The 17088-nt window shown below is 31.8% G+C and overlaps 3 protein-coding genes across 3 annotated transcripts; 2 read left to right on the forward strand and 1 right to left on the reverse strand.

Moving 5' to 3' along the window:
- Positions 1-9284: 9284 nt before the first annotated feature.
- LOC139092073 (isopentenyl-diphosphate Delta-isomerase 1-like) lies at positions 9285-11321 on the reverse strand. Its single transcript, XM_070642354.1, has 3 exons — positions 10971-11321; positions 10635-10781; positions 9285-10180 (listed from the first exon to the last, which is right to left on the reverse strand). Exons 1-3 carry the CDS (start codon positions 11265-11267, stop codon positions 9866-9868), a joined length of 759 nt encoding a protein of 252 aa, XP_070498455.1. The 5' UTR covers positions 11268-11321; the 3' UTR covers positions 9285-9865.
- Positions 11322-11692: 371 nt separating this feature from the next.
- On the forward strand, positions 11693-13798 carry LOC139092074 (CWF19-like protein 2 homolog). The gene has a single exon (XM_070642355.1). The coding sequence runs from the start codon at positions 11916-11918 to the stop codon at positions 13716-13718; it is 1803 nt and encodes a 600-aa protein (XP_070498456.1). The 5' UTR covers positions 11693-11915; the 3' UTR covers positions 13719-13798.
- An 8-nt stretch (positions 13799-13806) lies between these two features.
- Positions 13807-14845, forward strand: LOC139092075 (probable DNA-directed RNA polymerase I subunit RPA43; the record flags this gene model as incomplete). The annotated part of the gene is made up of 2 exons (XM_070642356.1): positions 13807-14029; positions 14377-14845. Coding segments are annotated over exons 1-2 (692 nt in total), but the record flags the coding sequence as incomplete, so codon positions are not given.
- Positions 14846-17088: the final 2243 nt, after the last annotated feature.

The following is a 17088-nucleotide window of genomic DNA, read 5'->3' on the forward strand; positions in this document are numbered from 1 at the left end:
GCTGAGAACAATGATCCTTGGAAAGATAATAAGACAGATAAATTGGCGAATAAAAAAAAAGACTTTAATGAAAAATTTTTTAAGAGAAGTTATTACAATATTGTTTCCAATGATAAAGTTAAGTCCAATAATAGTCAGTATTGCTGGTTCCATAAGACATCCAATCATTCAGCATTTAATTGTTATAGTTTATGGTCAATGTCTGGCAAGGAGGTTTCAGAGCAAGCAAAGATTAACGACATGTGCACATATTGTGGCCAAAAGAAGCATTTTAATTGTCCAAATAAAAGTAGACTTAAATGCAGAATGGAAGGCTGTTCTTTGAACCATCACATGATGTTTTGTTACAAAAGAAAAGGCAAAAAGATTGATAGTAATCCGAATAGATTTAAATTTTCAAACGACAATAAGAACAGAAGCATAAATAAAAGAAATTCACAATACAAAACGAATAATATAAGCAAACCTTCTTGTAATCTTCATATCAATGATAACAAATCTAGTTCCAACTCTGAATCAGAAAACAGTGATCAGTCAGAAATTGTAACAATACCTCCAAATGAATTTTATGTGAATAGAGCTCCCAAAGCTATTAAATTAAATGCACATATAAGTCAATCTCGTTCAAAATCCATTAAGCACAGTGATATATCTTCGAAGTTGTACAAATCAAATATTGTTAATATCCAACAAAATACTAATCCTAACATGAAATCATCTTCTTGTATATTAGGGGTATTAGTCCTAAAGTTTACTGATTGTAATAAGAAGGCAGCCTTCCTATTAGACTCAGGAAGCACAGTAAGTTTGATTGAACAAGATGTGGCTGATGATATGAGAATTAAAGGCTTATGGCATCCAATTAGTTTGAATTGGTCTAGTAACATTAGTCGAACAGATTTTTGCTCTAGGATAATTAAAACAAATGTAAGTGGAACAAATCCTAATGCCAGTAGACATGTAATTTATTTTCGTACCATTAAAGACCTACACATGGAAGATCAAATTTTTGATGCTTCTGAAATTATAAATTTATATCCACATTTAAATAAGATGTATTTACAGTCTTATGATAAAATCAATGGAATTATCGGTATGGATAATGCATGGGTATTTACACAGTATAAAACATTTAAGCCTAAAGAATGGAAAAGTAATATTCCGTATGGTATTCGTTGCCCTCTTGGGGATTATGTGATTGGGAATTTACAACAACTTGAAGATATCTATAATTTTTTACATAGTCAGCACTTAGTTTCTAATGGAAACAAGAATTTATCACACCACGTTCATTTAAACGAAAGTGAAACTTACGAATTAAATAGACTAGAAAATCAATTAATGGGGCTCGATTATAAACAACCTGCTGAAAATGACAATAATAGTTATGAACATGAGATTGCCTTAAATATGCTCAGTAAGCACGTCAGAAGGTCTGAAGATGGGATTCATTTTGAGGCTCCATTACTTTGGTTGGATGAAAGTATTAAACTTCCAACACAACAGTCATTTAAAATCGCATTAAGAAGATTTATGATAGTAGAAAAAAATTCAATTAAAAATGGGACTCACGAAGAATGTGTTATGCAAGTAAATAATTTATTAAACAAGGGTTATGCTGAAGAAGTCCCTGCAAATGAAATTAATTGTATAAATGACCGAACTTTTTACATCCCAACATTCTTTATTAAACCAAAAAACAAAAGAACGAGATTCATCTGGGACGCAGCCACAAAAGTCAATGGTCAGTCGCTCAATGATTGTTTAGCAGCCGGACCAAATCTTTACAATGATTTTCTCAAGATCATTTTTAATATGCAGGAAAGAAAATATTTAATTAAAGGCGATATAACTGAAATGTTTCATCAAATAATGATGAGACAAGTAGACAGGGATTCTTTGAGATTCATTTTTCGTTCCTCTCCAAATGAGAAAATAAAAATTCTAAGAATGAGGGTAATGATTTTTGGTAGTAAGTCCTCTCCAATAACTTCCCAGTATATTAAAAATGAGGTAACAAAGGGTTATGAAGATAAACACCCAGCTGCTGTAAGAGCTATTCGAGACTTAACATATGTTGATGATGTTGTGACATCAGTTAATGATCTGAAATGTGGCCAAGAATTAATTTATGATATACGCAATATATTAAGCACTGGTGGGTTTGATCTCGTTAAATTAAAAAGTAATGAACCCAAGATTTTGGAGAAAATTCGTAAGAATTTAACATCAGAAGATTTGAAAGATGAAAAGCTATTTAGCAATGAAAGTTCAGAAAAATTATTAGGCTATGATATTGATTTCGAAAATGACACTATAGGCATAGCATTGACTCTTGAAAAAATACCAGAAGAAATTCTGGAATGTAAAATCAAACCTACTAAAAAGCAAATATTACAATTATGTATGTCCATATATGATCCTGTAGGATATTTTGAATTTCTGTTGTCAAAGTTTAAACTCATTTATCATTTCGTCATTAAAGATAATTATGAATGGACACAGTTGCTTGATGATAAGTACTTTCCATTGTGGAAGAAATATATAAACTTATTGATTAGAATAAAAGAAATTAGAATTCCTAGGTGGTATTCTCCACACATAAGTGATGCAAAAATAATCCAGTTGGTAGGTTTTAGTGATGCAAGTACTGACATACTTTGCAATATAATTTATATCAGACTATTGGATGTAGATCGTAATCAAATAGATTATAGATTCGTATTTGCTAAATCATACATAGTTCCGCTAAAACAAAAGCGTACAATCCCTGATTTAGAGCTGGATGCCGCTGATAAGCTAGTAACATTAATGAATAAAGTAGCAAAACAACATACATTTGTATTTAATGAGTTTGTATATTGCATAGACAGTTCAGCTGTAAAAGATTGGATTATCAACGATGCAAAAAATCCAAAAATATATGTGAAGCGTAGATTATTAAAAATTAGGAATAGCACAAAAGCAGAACAGTGGAAATGGGTACCTACTGATTTTCAACCGGCCGACTTTGGCACAAAAATTACATCCATCCCTGGCATTAAATACGACAATGAATGGTTTCATCCTAAAGTGTTTTGTCTGCCGGAGGAGAATTGGCCTCAAATTGAGACCAATAAAGAGTCATTTAAATTACATAAACCTGATAACGATTTAATCCTCGATAAAGTAATCGAATATGAGAATTATTCAACACTGGATAGTTTATATCATTTAGTAAGAAGTTGTCTTAGGTTTAAATATCTCGCTCATATTCATAAAATAAAAAATCAGATCCAGTCACTAGAAAAAATCCCTAATCGAACCAGAAAGCAGGCAGAAAAGATTAAAGCCGAAATTAGTAAATTTAAAAGGGAAATTGACGAAATGATAATTGAGATGAACAGAAAGGATTTAAAGCATACACAAATAGAATTGGCTCTAATCAGAATGGCTCAAAAAGATTCCTATGTTGATGAATATGAATGTCTATATAAAGCATTACCTTTGAAAAAGTCTAATCCTTTAAATAAACTGTTAATTTATCTAGATGAAGAGGGTATTATGAGGGCTAAATCTAGAATTGCAGATAATCCAGAAAATCGAAAGAAATTTGGGATTGACCGAATCAGTCCAATAATTCTCCCAAGAAGCAACCATTTAACAAAATTAATTATACTTCATTATCATAATGCTCAAGCCCATCATAACGAAAAAACAGTCGTGATTAATTTATTGCAAAGGTTCCACATTCTTAAAATTAAAAGAACCGTTAACAATGTAATTCGGAATTGTTGTATGAAATGTAAAATATCAAGAGCCAAACCAGAAACTCCTTTAATGGGAGATTTACCCAGCGATCGTCTAGCATTCCATTTACCCGCATTTTCGTATGTCATTGTTGATTTACTGGGCCCAATAACTGTTAAGGTTCTAAGAAACGTGTTAGCAAAGCGCTACATTCTTGTTTATTCATGTCTTACTACTAGAGCCTTGCATTTGGAAGTTATTGAAAACCTAGAAGCCCATGCCACTTTACGTGCTTTACAGAACACATTCAACTTGAGGGGTGTCCCAATTAGAATATGTTCTGACAATGGAACAAATTTTGTTGGAGGACATAACATCTTGAAACATCATTTTGATAGATGGAATAAGGAATTGCTAAAAAAGGGTGCTATTATTCATCCAATAGAATGGGACTTTTCTCCACCAAGAGCACCACACATGAATGGCTCAGTGGAACGTATAGTAGGATTGGTAAAAAAAGCCTTAAAGCACATTCAAAAGTTTATGGATGATCGTTGTGGACATTATGATGATTACGGCATTAAAGCAATTATTTGTGAAGTTATTAATATGATAAATAGCCGACCAATTGAAATGCTCGCTCATGATGATAATCAACATGAGTACCTTACTCCTAATCATTTTATTATGGGGAGGCAAAATGCCCAATCAGTTCCTCCTAACACAGTTGAGCCAAAAATACTTACACAACAGTGGGAAGATATCAAAATGATAAGTAATTTAATTTGGGAAAAGTGGATGAAAACGTTTCTTCCAACAATTTTAATGAGAGAAAAGTGGATAGAACATTCTAAACCTTTACAAGTGGGCGATGTAGTATTGACAGTAGATCCTTCAATAGCCAATACATGGCGCAAAGGAATAATCATAAAAGTGATACCCGGCTCGAAAAATCAAGTCAGAAAAGTAATAGTAAAATTGGGAAAAAATAAAGTAATTGACAAAATTAAGGCTCAAAATCAACTTCTGAAGGAATATAAAAATGAAATTGCAACAGTGGTAATAAGACCTGCAGTTGCAGTTGCAAAAATAAATTTAAAAGCTCAATAATTTTTGTTGTTAAGTAAACTTTGTTGAAACATATACAGGGGATCGGGTTTTAGTAGTTTTGTGTTTATAAAATTTCGCGTAAAGTATGTTGCATATGATTCTGAAAAGGAAATTTATGCCGCATGCTATGTTTGATGTACGACATCAAATTTCATCAGGTCTAATTGGACGTAATCGTGAAATTTTTGATGGAAAAAGACGTTAAAAATATCGAGATGTATGTTTTTATATACATGAGTTCTCACGGACTTTGCCTGCCTTGAAGGTAACTCAGATATTTTTGTAAAAAACGTAAATGTGAAAACATTTAAGGTACATAAACATCTTTAGATAATTGATTTCATAGGACTGCTTTAAGTTGATCTCTTGGGGTTCATATGGGGTTTATTTAATACAACGCAAAAAAAAAAAAAAAACGATAGTCAGAAAAATAATTTATGTGACGACTCTTAAATTTTTTTTGTATTGTAAAAAAAAAAAAATTATTAAAAGTCCATGCTGGGACTCTATACTTTAATCTTTGTGATAGAAACGTCCATGTTGGGACAAATAAATTGTTGATTAATTACTGTGAAATTCCGGAAATATTATAAATTTTAGTTAAACTTGATGGCCACAAGTTAACTTTAGTTATTGTTTATTTATCAGATTATGTTATGAGTAATGCATTATTGAATTAATTTATTCGTGAGAACGAATTAAAATAAATCCCATTATAAATATAAGAATTTACTTCTTTTTAATCACTTCCAGGTGCGGAAGAATTTAATCAACGCTAGGATGACAAGTTCCATCCATACACTATCTATATCCACAAAAAAAGAGTCTGAACTTCACAATTCTGGCAATGACATTTTATAGAATGAATCTGAGCATATGTTGATCAAATTGGTTACTTTGACCCAAAAATATATATATATATACATATTATTAATTAAAACTGTCGACATCAAATTTATATACTCTAAGCAAAAATAATTCCTAATTATTATTTATCTACTTGTAGGCATCTGATAAAAATCTGATTAGATTTTCTAAAGTCCCTAAAAATATGAACGTGGTCGATTTTATTTTGAATGTTGGAAGATTGCTAAATTACACCAAAACCAACTATCAGGACTTAATAGCAATATTTGTGGAACCGATGTCTACCAATCCCAACAAAGTTCATATCCATATATATCCAAAAAATGAGAATATTATGACATCTTTAAAAAATAGGGCAAACAATCAAAATGATGAAATTATGTTGGAAGTAGGCAATATTAAAATAAATGTGCAATTCCCCCCTCTTAACAAATCCATTTTCTTAACGCGTCAGTTATCGTCAGAAAATGAACTTAACGAAAAGATTCTTGAAATTAAATGCGACACGCAAAGTACTATTGTCGACATTATGATGCTCATTCAGTTAAAAAACTACAAATTCTCTTACGTCTTATGTGAAGAATATAAAAGTTTTGTAGCTTTTGATGATGGAACTGATGCGATGCTTGTCATGAATTATTTAGAGGCAAAACGTGTGGAGGTGAAATTCGCAAACAACTTTGCCTATATTCATTATACTGAAATAGTCAGTGAGCAATTAATCCAGATACCTGTCACCAGACGAACAAGCAGAAGAGGAACAAACAGAAGAGGAATGGTCAGAAGTGCAAGAAATAATTTCAGATCATCGTATCGCAACCAAGATAGAGAATTTCAGCCTGCTAACCACAATCGAGGACGTCGAGGCATCACAAGGAATAGACAAGTTAGATTTTCGAGAGTTATCAGAATGGTGGTTCCAAATGAAAATCGTTATTTGGGAAATAGACGCTTTTAGAGCCATATAATTGGAATTATTTCTTTTTTGCGCGCTGGAGTGTAAACGAAATTTGCATTTAAATTTTCGTTTATTTAAATTTGAATTAAAACCTAGATTTTAAGATACAAATTTTAATGTAACGACTTTTCGTAATTCAAAATGTCAAGTTCAATATTTGAACCTAATTTCGAAAAGTCGATCTTGCTTTTGATTGGTCAATGACTTAGGCCTATTTTTTGATTGGCTAAGGCCTATTTGAATTGAGACATCAAACTGTAAGGCTGGTCATAAAAAAATCAAAGGCAGATTAAAGTGAGTTATCTATTAGAATATTAATCATAAAATTAAACTTAAATAAGAATTATTTTTTGTTGAATTAGGTGAAATAATCCTTATCAATTTTAAACATCTTATCGCCAAATATTCTCATTAATTGGCTATTGGCAATTGTATCCATTGTTGCAATTACTCCATTGTCTTCGCACAGCCATTGTCATTGCACACAATCAGTTCATTTTAAGCACACACACACACATACATTGAAATAAATTTCATTCATCTGAAGGATTATTCACGAAAGTAAAAATGGTAATTTTTGATTTATTGATTTAAGATTTCAGCCGACACTATTATTATGTAATATTGAGGATAAAATAAACAAGAAATAGTAAAAAATTTTAATAAAAGATTACTATGGTACACTATAAAGTTCTAGTTCCAACTGATGTCCTACATACTTAATCCTTTAATTTACTCATTTCAGGATTGTACTAATCTACTCCTCTTACTACTCTAATTAGCAAACCTAGCCATGTACCAATATGCATGCTTAATATCCTTTGTCTCAATAATCTACAAATTCCTCTAAGGGATTATGAAAGAGACTACATAATTTTAAAATACATCTTAATTTATGGAAATTATATGCAAATTTCCAAAATATTTGTTGAATTGAGACGATGCGTCATTTAAAATCAGCAATGTGATTGGATTCATATTATGGCTCTTTATATTCAAACCGTGTAAAATTGGTAACATTTTAAATTCATGTAGTTTTTAAAGCTTTTTATTTTATTGCTAAATACATCGACTGCCTGTGTAAAAAACGATTGTATACAGTCAATCATTTCCATCAATATTTATTTTTGATACTCACAATTTGTTGATAAACTTGTCATCTGTTAGTAATTTCATTGCGAAAAATATACATTATGATAGATCATTTTAGTATCGATCATAAATGTATGAATAATGAGTAGACGATACATAATGAGCAGCTTTAATGGAATTTCAAAGATTTTGATTTTAAACGGAATTATGAAATTTGAATTTGAAATCAAAGTTCAAAGTTTGAACAGTTGAACAACGAATTTTGAAAATTTGAATTTAATATGGTACTAAATTTGAATTTGTAACGGTATTTGAATTTGAAGCGGAAGTTCAAAATTTGAACAGCAGATTAACGTATTTTAAATTTTTGAAAAAACATGTCCTGAAATGAAATGAACTTTGAAAAATATGAACTGAAATGAAATGAATTTTGAATTACTGAATTTCCAACAAAACATTCAAAATTCCAAAAGCCGTTAAAAAGTACGTCAAAAACGTGACATGCTTAAAAATACGCAAAACAGCATTTATAGTTAAGCAGTAAAAACGCGATAATCTTAATGTGTTGCAACCTTCAAATGAACTCAACTTTGAAAAGTTAAACATGTGACGATACCTTCTATTATCATTTAAATGAACATTGACATTTTACATCTCAATATTTTAGATTGGCTATCTTCACGGGAAGAGCTTGCTTACCAGGAACTGATCTTAACAATTGCAAATTAATATTTCTGCTTGAACAATTCATTCAATTTCCTGATCGATATTTAATTAAAAAAGCAATTGAAGTGAGTCCACTCACCCTTGAAGCTGCATACAAATTAATTGGCAGAAATCACAAAATTTTAATAAATAATTGTCCATAATAATCCATAAGAGCACACCAATCGCGCCATCATTAATTTGGCCTTGACTGACATTTTGCGACGATTTTGTAATAATAGATAAAGGCAGAGATTAAGTTATGAAATTGCATTTTATTTGCTGTCTGTAACGCTTGATGACGTTATGTCCAAAGAATCTCATGGCTGGAAAATACCAAATAATCAAGTTTCACTTGCTGACATTTAATGTCAATTGACTTCTTCAACAAAATATGATTGAATGCAACGGAAGTGACTGGAATTTCTTTCTATTTCCTTGACGATTTCAATCAACCTTGATTGTTGCCACTTTTGAGATTTTTTGTGTGTCAATTCACACTTTAATAGACATTTTAGTGCCATGGTATCGTTTACTGAGGCAAGCCTTAATTGGTCGCTCATTTAACGTATCTTAAGCATGCCATTGATGTAAAATTCTACCTAACACGAACTTCTAAAACTAGTTTGTCCACCACATGCATGTCCTCAAAAACCACGTGTTGGATATGAGTTGATCAATAAAATATTCTCACAAAAGCTTGCCTGATTGACAAATTCTTTGTGAAAAAAGTCCGCAAAAATGGATGAAAATATTTGATCATTATTGACGCAAATATAGAGTTTCTATCAATCGTATATAAATAAACAGCAAATAAGGCATGTTAGTTGATGTATTGTTCTTTTTATTGACTTTACTAACTTTACTGCTCATCAGTTTTGTGCTGACTAGCAATCATTTTTATATAAAGATATGTATTTAAAATCTCTAGGATTTTAGAGCCCTAGACAGGCATAGAGCTTGTACTCGAGAGCATAGTAAGTTCAGAGCAATGTTCACGAGCATGCTCATTTATTTGCAAGCTCTGGAGAAGGGCTATGATACAGTTGATTTGTACGGCCATCGAAATAAGTAAGTAAGCTCTCAAGAGTATGCTCATTGCCAGCTAGGGCGAGTATTGTCATTATTTTCTATTAAATTTCCATTTTTTTGAGACTCAACTGATTAAGCACTAAGAACTATTCACTTCGTCCACAAATAACAACATTTTTCGGTATAAAAACACAATTAAACATCTAATAATAAATTCTTAAAGAATATTTTAGTGTTCCTGTCGATAAATTAAGGTTTAACTAGATAAATTATTGCAACTTCGTTATTAAGTATAAGTATATGAAAAACATCTAGGCTGGCGACTTTAAGTCTAAATTTACAAGATAATAATTATTGTCACATACACTTAAATTAATTAAGCTTATGTATTGTGTTATAGTCCTCAAATTTTTTCAAACGATGAAGATTCTTCCACCAAAGTCCGAGTTGACCTGACTGATATATTAAACGGAACCATGGTGTTAGTGGACCATCCAGTGTCGATATCTGTTCCTCCATTTGATCGCGTTTAATCCAACATATTTCACTAACTTCACCTGGATTTGGTTTAATGTCAACGTCTTTTTGTAGAAATAGGATATAGTCGATTTCATGTTCGCCGTAAATGCCGTCGCCTCGGTCCAGATAATGAATTCTGGTCAAGTAATGGAAATTCTCTGGTCGAACCTGTTTAATGAAGATGAAATAAGATTAATTAAGGTATTGCAGAGTCATAAAGTATGAATTGTGTGCGATAAATCTAAAAATAAGCAGCAGCAGATATGATAAATATAGTAAGCACATAATGGAAAAAAAAGTCATCTGATAATGTGTAAGTTCGCACAGCTGGATCTCAAAATTGCGATTCAAAAATCGACGATATTGAGGCAATTACTGTGTATATGGATATACTTTTATGAGATAACGGTTTACTTATTGGAATCATACATATCATAATTTGGAAATGCTCCGAAAAAGAAAAGTTTAATTGAAATATGAATGAAAAAAAACAATGTAAACAGCTCATAACTGCTTATTTTTCCTCTCTTGATCGCTGCTGAGTATGGGTGACGTATGAAGAAAAATGAAAGTTTATGTGTTTTCTTCTTTAACATTCCATTCCCTCGTATTCGGTACTCACCTGACTTGATGGAATTCCTAGCTCGAAATTAAGCCGCCTTTGTGCTGCTCTTTTAATTCCAACTGCATTAAGTTCTTCCCTTTCATTTTCCAAATCATACAATGGATGTGAACAGCAAGCATTTGTATAGCAATTAGGAAATGTTATCTGCAATCATGTAAGACCATACGCAACATAAATAAATACAGTTTTACAGAAGGAATTTCATGTGACATAATATGAATGTAAGCCCTCACAAAAACCAGTTTCAATGTCGGATGTTTATTCATCTTCTTTTCTTTCTTTACTAGGTTTGTGGGTTTCCGGATTGCTGATTAATCAATTAAATATTTTTACCTTATGACTTGATCTTTTCTGCATTAACATTTCTCCTTGCCTATTGAACAAAAAGACACTAAAGGCTCTGTGGAGTTTGATATTTTGCTGATCATCCAACTTGTGACAATCTCTCTTTGATGTCTGTCCAATTGATACGTCATTTTCATTAACTAATATACAATTTTCCGAGTCTAAAGACACTTCTTGTTTGTCATTTTCTATATTTTCGACAAGTTTATGGGCAAATTGATATCTAACTTGATTCATTAAATTCACTGATTTTAAGCTCGTACCCACTACTTTCTTCAGCAACATCTTTTTGAATACTAAGCCATTTGACTTGTGATTTTGTGTGTGATAATCACAAATGGAATTTGGATGGTTCTCGGAAATTCAAAGAGAATATCGCGGGAAAGTCAATTGCGTGCTAATTATATTTATTATGCATGAAATGTAGTCTGGATCTTTATGAACACAATAGAGATCAATTAGATAATCAATTGACTATCTCAATTGCCAAATAAGACAGACCAAAACTGAATTAACAAAAATAATTGATATGGTGAAATAACGGTCAAAACTAATTTAAATTGATTGCACAAAGGTTGATTTCAAGGTTCCCGATCAGCACATATTGAAATGTTACTTAAATAGTGACAAAGTGGCAGTATACTTATAATTAAGTGGTAGCCATTTGGTAAAAACAATTAATTTTCCAATTTGCTGCCACTTGGTTTTAAGAGGTTCTAGTTTTACTGCCACTTTGTCTGTATGTGGTAACATTTCAATGTGTGCCGTTCGGGTTTGTATCAAAACAAAACAAAAACATTGAGATTTAAGTGAAAACATTGAAATCAAAATTACGGGAATTAAGTTTATTAAGAATCGAAAAATTACCTGTAATAATAGAGTATAAAATATTCAGTAAACTATTCTAATTATTCACTTAGCAACCTGATCAACATGGGTAAATCAAAGAAAAGAGAATACTCCAGCGATTCATCGAATTCTTCAGAGCCGGAAGAAAAAATCAAGAAGCACAAAAAACATAAGAAGAAATCCAAGAAATCTAAGCACAAGAAAAGTAAGAGACATTCAAGTTCGTCAGGTAATTCCTCCAATGATGAGTGGGTTGTCAAAAATGTGGATGAAAAGAAGAAATCTCCTGAAATACCGTCAAAACGTGAAGACTGGATGTCAGCTGATAACTTTTTCATACCAACATTTACGAGGGAAAAAGCAGCGAAAAAAGTTGATCCAGAAAAAAAGAAACTCGATGTATATGATCCAGCAACAAGTAGTAGGGAGCTAAATCCATATTTCAAAACCGGCGAAGGAGGACTTCCATCATTTCAAAGACCAAAAGATGATGATGACGATGATTACTATTCGAGAAGCTCTAAAAACATGCAACCTGTTAAGCAAAACTGGAAGAAAAATCAGCAGCCAGATATCCGGAAAAGATCGCGATCAAGGTCACGATCAAGATCAAGATCACCATCACCATCACCACCACCAGTTCATTTGAAACCTGACCGACCTACAGAAATGACAGAAAAGCCATTACTTACTCCATCAGATTTCTTAACAGACGAACAAATGAACAGTATTGGAGCTAAAATGCTGAAGGCTGAAATGATGGGTAAGACAAAACTTGCAGCAGAATTAAAAGAAAAACTTGAAAAGGCAAAAGAATATCGGAAAAATAATCCCAAAGGAAGTAGACCACGTCAAGTTGATGATGATAATAAGGTTGTGCTGTCATTACCAACTTCCTCTGGAATGAATAGACCAATAAAGCAAAATGACGTAAGAGATACTCGACATACGGACAAAAAGCAGAAGAAGAAACGAGTTGAGACACATGAGGGTGGTGAGAGGACTCGATATTATCCTGATGATGACAAATATGACATTAAGACACTATTTGAACGTGAAAAGTATTCAGACGGCAGAGATCAAGACCTTGAATTTGCAAAAGCAATCAGCAAAGTTAAAGATTCACAACAAATGGATATGGCTGATATATTCTCAGACACAATTCGTAAGGATAAGCAGTCTACATCTGATGAACGAGATGAAGCTATTAGGGAAGCAAAGAGACTTGAGAAAGTGTTGGAATCCTGTTACAAATGCTTTGATTCTCCTAAGATGAACAAGGATCTTATTGTTCATGTTGGAAAATATATTTATGTAGCCATTCCTTACCACGAGAGATTAGTTAACCATCACTTAATTATTTCACCTATTCAGCATATCCCATGTACGACGATGATCGATGAAGAAGTCTGGGAAGAGTTTAGAAATTATAAGAAGGCATTAACTCGATTCTTTTTCGATAAGAAGGAAGATGTTGTGTTTTTCGAGACTGTAAAGTATCTACATAGAAGACCTCACATGGAAGTGCAAATGATGTCCAGTAGAGACTTTGAAATGATTCAATTTTACTTCAAAAAGGCTATTCAAGAATCTGAACAATTGACAATGAATAAGAAATTAATAGACATAAAAGGCGATAAGAACATTCGATCATCAATACCTAGAGGAATGCCATACTTTTGGATCGATTTTGGTAGCTCAGGAATGGCTCATGTAATTGAAGATCAAGAAGCCTTCCCATCGAATTTCGCTCAAGAAATTATTGGCGGCATGCTCAATGTCGATGTAAGGAAGTTCAGGAAGCCACGAAAGGAATATGATCCAGCAAAAAATGTTAAATATTTCAGCAATCTACTCAAAAGTGTCTTTGAGAATTTAAAATCATAGTAAACTTTGCAAAATTTGTCAAAATACCCGAAAAATCTTTTGTTTAGAAATTAATAAAAATTAAATTTTATTAAAATGAATTGCAGTTATGGTTTTAGTTGTTAAATGTCTAATTTGTCAGAAGGAATTAACATACTCACAAAGTAATCCAGTTGATTTAATTGAGCATATGAAAATTGAACATCCATTTAAAAGGAAATCTAAGCAAACTGTCAATAAAGAGACTGAATCATCATTTGATGTGAACGAAGAAGGTTTGAAAAAGGTTATTGACAAGAGTGTTCAAACTGATCAGTTAGAAATGGCTTCTGGTAATTTTTATTAGGTTTTGAAATGAACAACTATCTAATTTTGTGAAAAAACTATGATTACTGAGTAAATGTGATTGGGTGCTTATCATTGATCTACCGCATTTATTTTTACAGCATAACTAGTTCCTTGGTAAAATTTGCTTATCTAAGACAGTGGTTGGCAACCTTATTGTGCCACGGCACATTTGTTGGTAATCAACAACCGCACATCGCATGCGGTTCATGACCGCGGCACACAGGTTGTTCCCTGTTCTAAGGATTCGTTCATTTACCACGAGGCAGAATATTTAAATAGTATAAGTGAACATTGATGCTGATCCAAATAAATTGTTTCCATTCCAATTTAGGTAGTCAGCATGAATATCTATCGCATTTATACAACCAGAATAGCACACGGTTATCAAATGGAAGTGGTTCATATGAGAGCTTTGCGGACGAAACGAAAGACAATCTAAAGAAATCTTCACAGGACAGAAAAGAAATACCGCACGAGAAACCAAACACGAGTAGAAAAGATAGACCGAAAATGATACCAGAGAGTTCTCGGACTAGATTGAATGAACATGAAGAAGTAAGCAATGAAAGACAAAAATTGCTGAAAAAAGACAAAAGAAATCCAAAGAAGTTCTATAAAACATCAATTGAACGATGGAGGCCAATTGGTGATGAAAAAATCAACTGCCCGCGTTGTTCTGCATATAAAAGACCGACAGTCAAGACTCAGCGTCAACATGTTACAGATTCATCAATCGTTTCATCATTTCTCATGACTTGTTGGCCACTTTGCTTCTCTCCGTGCTACCTTCCGACGCCTAAGTATGAAAATCTTTTCTGTCCGGTCTGTAATTATCATTTAGGGATTTATGATCATCAAAAGAAGATTGTCATTTCAAATCCGAATTTAGTTCAAGATTAACATGCTGCATATGCTTATGTTATTTTAAAGATTCTTTGTGTTTAAACCTAATAAAGTAGAATTGGAAATGCCATATGGTCTAGTTTTAGAATTGTTGTTTCAAATGTGCAAATGATGCAAATTGCGGAAGTTAGCAGTAAACTACTTTCCGAGCAGCACAACGTAGTCGGTACTAAGGTTACCTGAAGTCTCGCGCGAGACATAGACAACAAGGAAGTTCTTCGAAGTCTTGACAAATATCGAAACAAAGACCAGGAAGTCTTAGTTCTTTTTTTAAAGAAAAACATGAAAATTACCTAGACTTACTGTACGGGCTTGAGTCTTTCACGACAAAATGAATTCTTAATATGAATGAACTCTTTGATTCCTTTTGTAAAGTAAGATAAACAGTAAGAACAACTTCAAAATCTTGCAGCAAAAACATCCTCAACTAAGTATTGCGGAACATATTCTTTTAAGAATCATTAGTTTTTGGAAACCGATTGCATACAAATGTTTGGCATGTTTATAACAGCAATAAAATCCAATCCTTTATAAATATTTTAAGGATTCATCGGAGATTATTTTAAGATGTTCGTGCTGCACGCAATTTGCAAAAGAAAACAAAACGTATAAACAATTTTTATTGTTGGGAATAAATTCTAGTCATAAAATTTGAAATTTGGTCTTGCAGTTGAGTCATGTCAATTTTTTACTAAAATATCTTTGGTTTACTTCCAAATCTTAAAGATATCTCTCAAGATCATTAACATTTGAATATTTTTTCACAGATTCTTTTGATTAATCAGATAGAATCAGACCAATATTGCCCCACTGCTACACAAAATGATAATAAATGCAAGAAATACTCTTCTCATGTCATCTTATTGAAAAATTCATTTCATTTTACAAATATTTTTCAGATTTTTATTCACTTTTTATGGAATGCGAATAAATTAAAAAAACAGCAACAACATTACCTTACGAATGAAAAATTGATAGAATGGACTTTAAAATTAACAAAAACAAAAGAAGATATGGAAGATTAAGATAGACATTTGCAAAAATATGTAAGAGTCATCGACGGATGGAAAAGTTTTTTTGGAATATTTAGTGTATTAATATTTAAAGAACTAGTTAAATTGCGTTATTAAATTGCAAAAACAAATCCAAAAAGTAATTGAAATTTCGAAGAAAAAATATTTTCAGTCCTGGTCTTGAATCCTGATCTTCAAAAAAAAAATCAAAATTTTTCCAAAGTTTCACAATTTGTATTAAATTCTCAACTTCATGGAAAATCGAGACATTTTGAACTTTGTAGGAACACAGCAACAATTGAGAAAAGAACAGCAGAATCACGGAAAAAATACAACAAAAAATCGCCAACGATGATTGAATAATACTTTTTATTAAATAAAAATCTATAATGTCTTTATTTTCACAGTTTTGCAACAAAATTCACAAAAGAATGTGTGAAAAAGAACAATTTCTGACTTATTGACTGCATAAAAACATAAAAATTAATTTGATTTTTAATTTTTTTCTTCAGCTCGACACAAAATTGAGTCCGAAAACTCAGTTTTCAAACATAATATTGCACAAAACCAATAAAAACCTAACAAGCACGATCTTGTATAAAATAAATATAAATCGCTTTGATCGTCAGCAACATTGTTGCACTTCGGCAAATTCCTTCAGTGAAGAAAGACTTTTTGAGAATCTAATCTGTTTTTCTCTACTCTCATTCTAGTGCATGTGTTTGTGAGAATGTATAAAATTTACAGGATTGAGAAGAATTGGCATTAGTTTGTTGTTGGCACTTGACGATACAAGACTGATCATCTATATTATTGAAAAAAAAATCCTTTAAACATTTCTCAAATCAATATTGTGTTGTAAATAAGAGTTTCTTTTGAATTCTTATAAGTGATAATGGACATATTAATCAGCAAATGATCCAGAAATGAATTTCAAAGTTTTAAATGAAAATTTTTAAAATCAAAATGTTTTCAAGAGTTGAATGAAGTGAAAATCATATCAAATATAATAACTTTATGGAACTCAATTGTGACTCATTAGTAAGGATGAAAGGAGAAGAAACGGTAACTATTTAAAAAGAGTGCTTCTTAATTTTTGATTGAATTTAAATAAAATAGATTTTTTG

The sequence above is a fragment of the Chironomus tepperi genome, unplaced genomic scaffold (genome assembly GCF_022539635.2).
Source record: "Chironomus tepperi strain 1889 unplaced genomic scaffold, CSIRO-AGI_Ctep_v1 contig_289, whole genome shotgun sequence".
In the NCBI taxonomy this organism is placed as follows: domain Eukaryota; kingdom Metazoa; phylum Arthropoda; class Insecta; order Diptera; family Chironomidae; genus Chironomus; species Chironomus tepperi.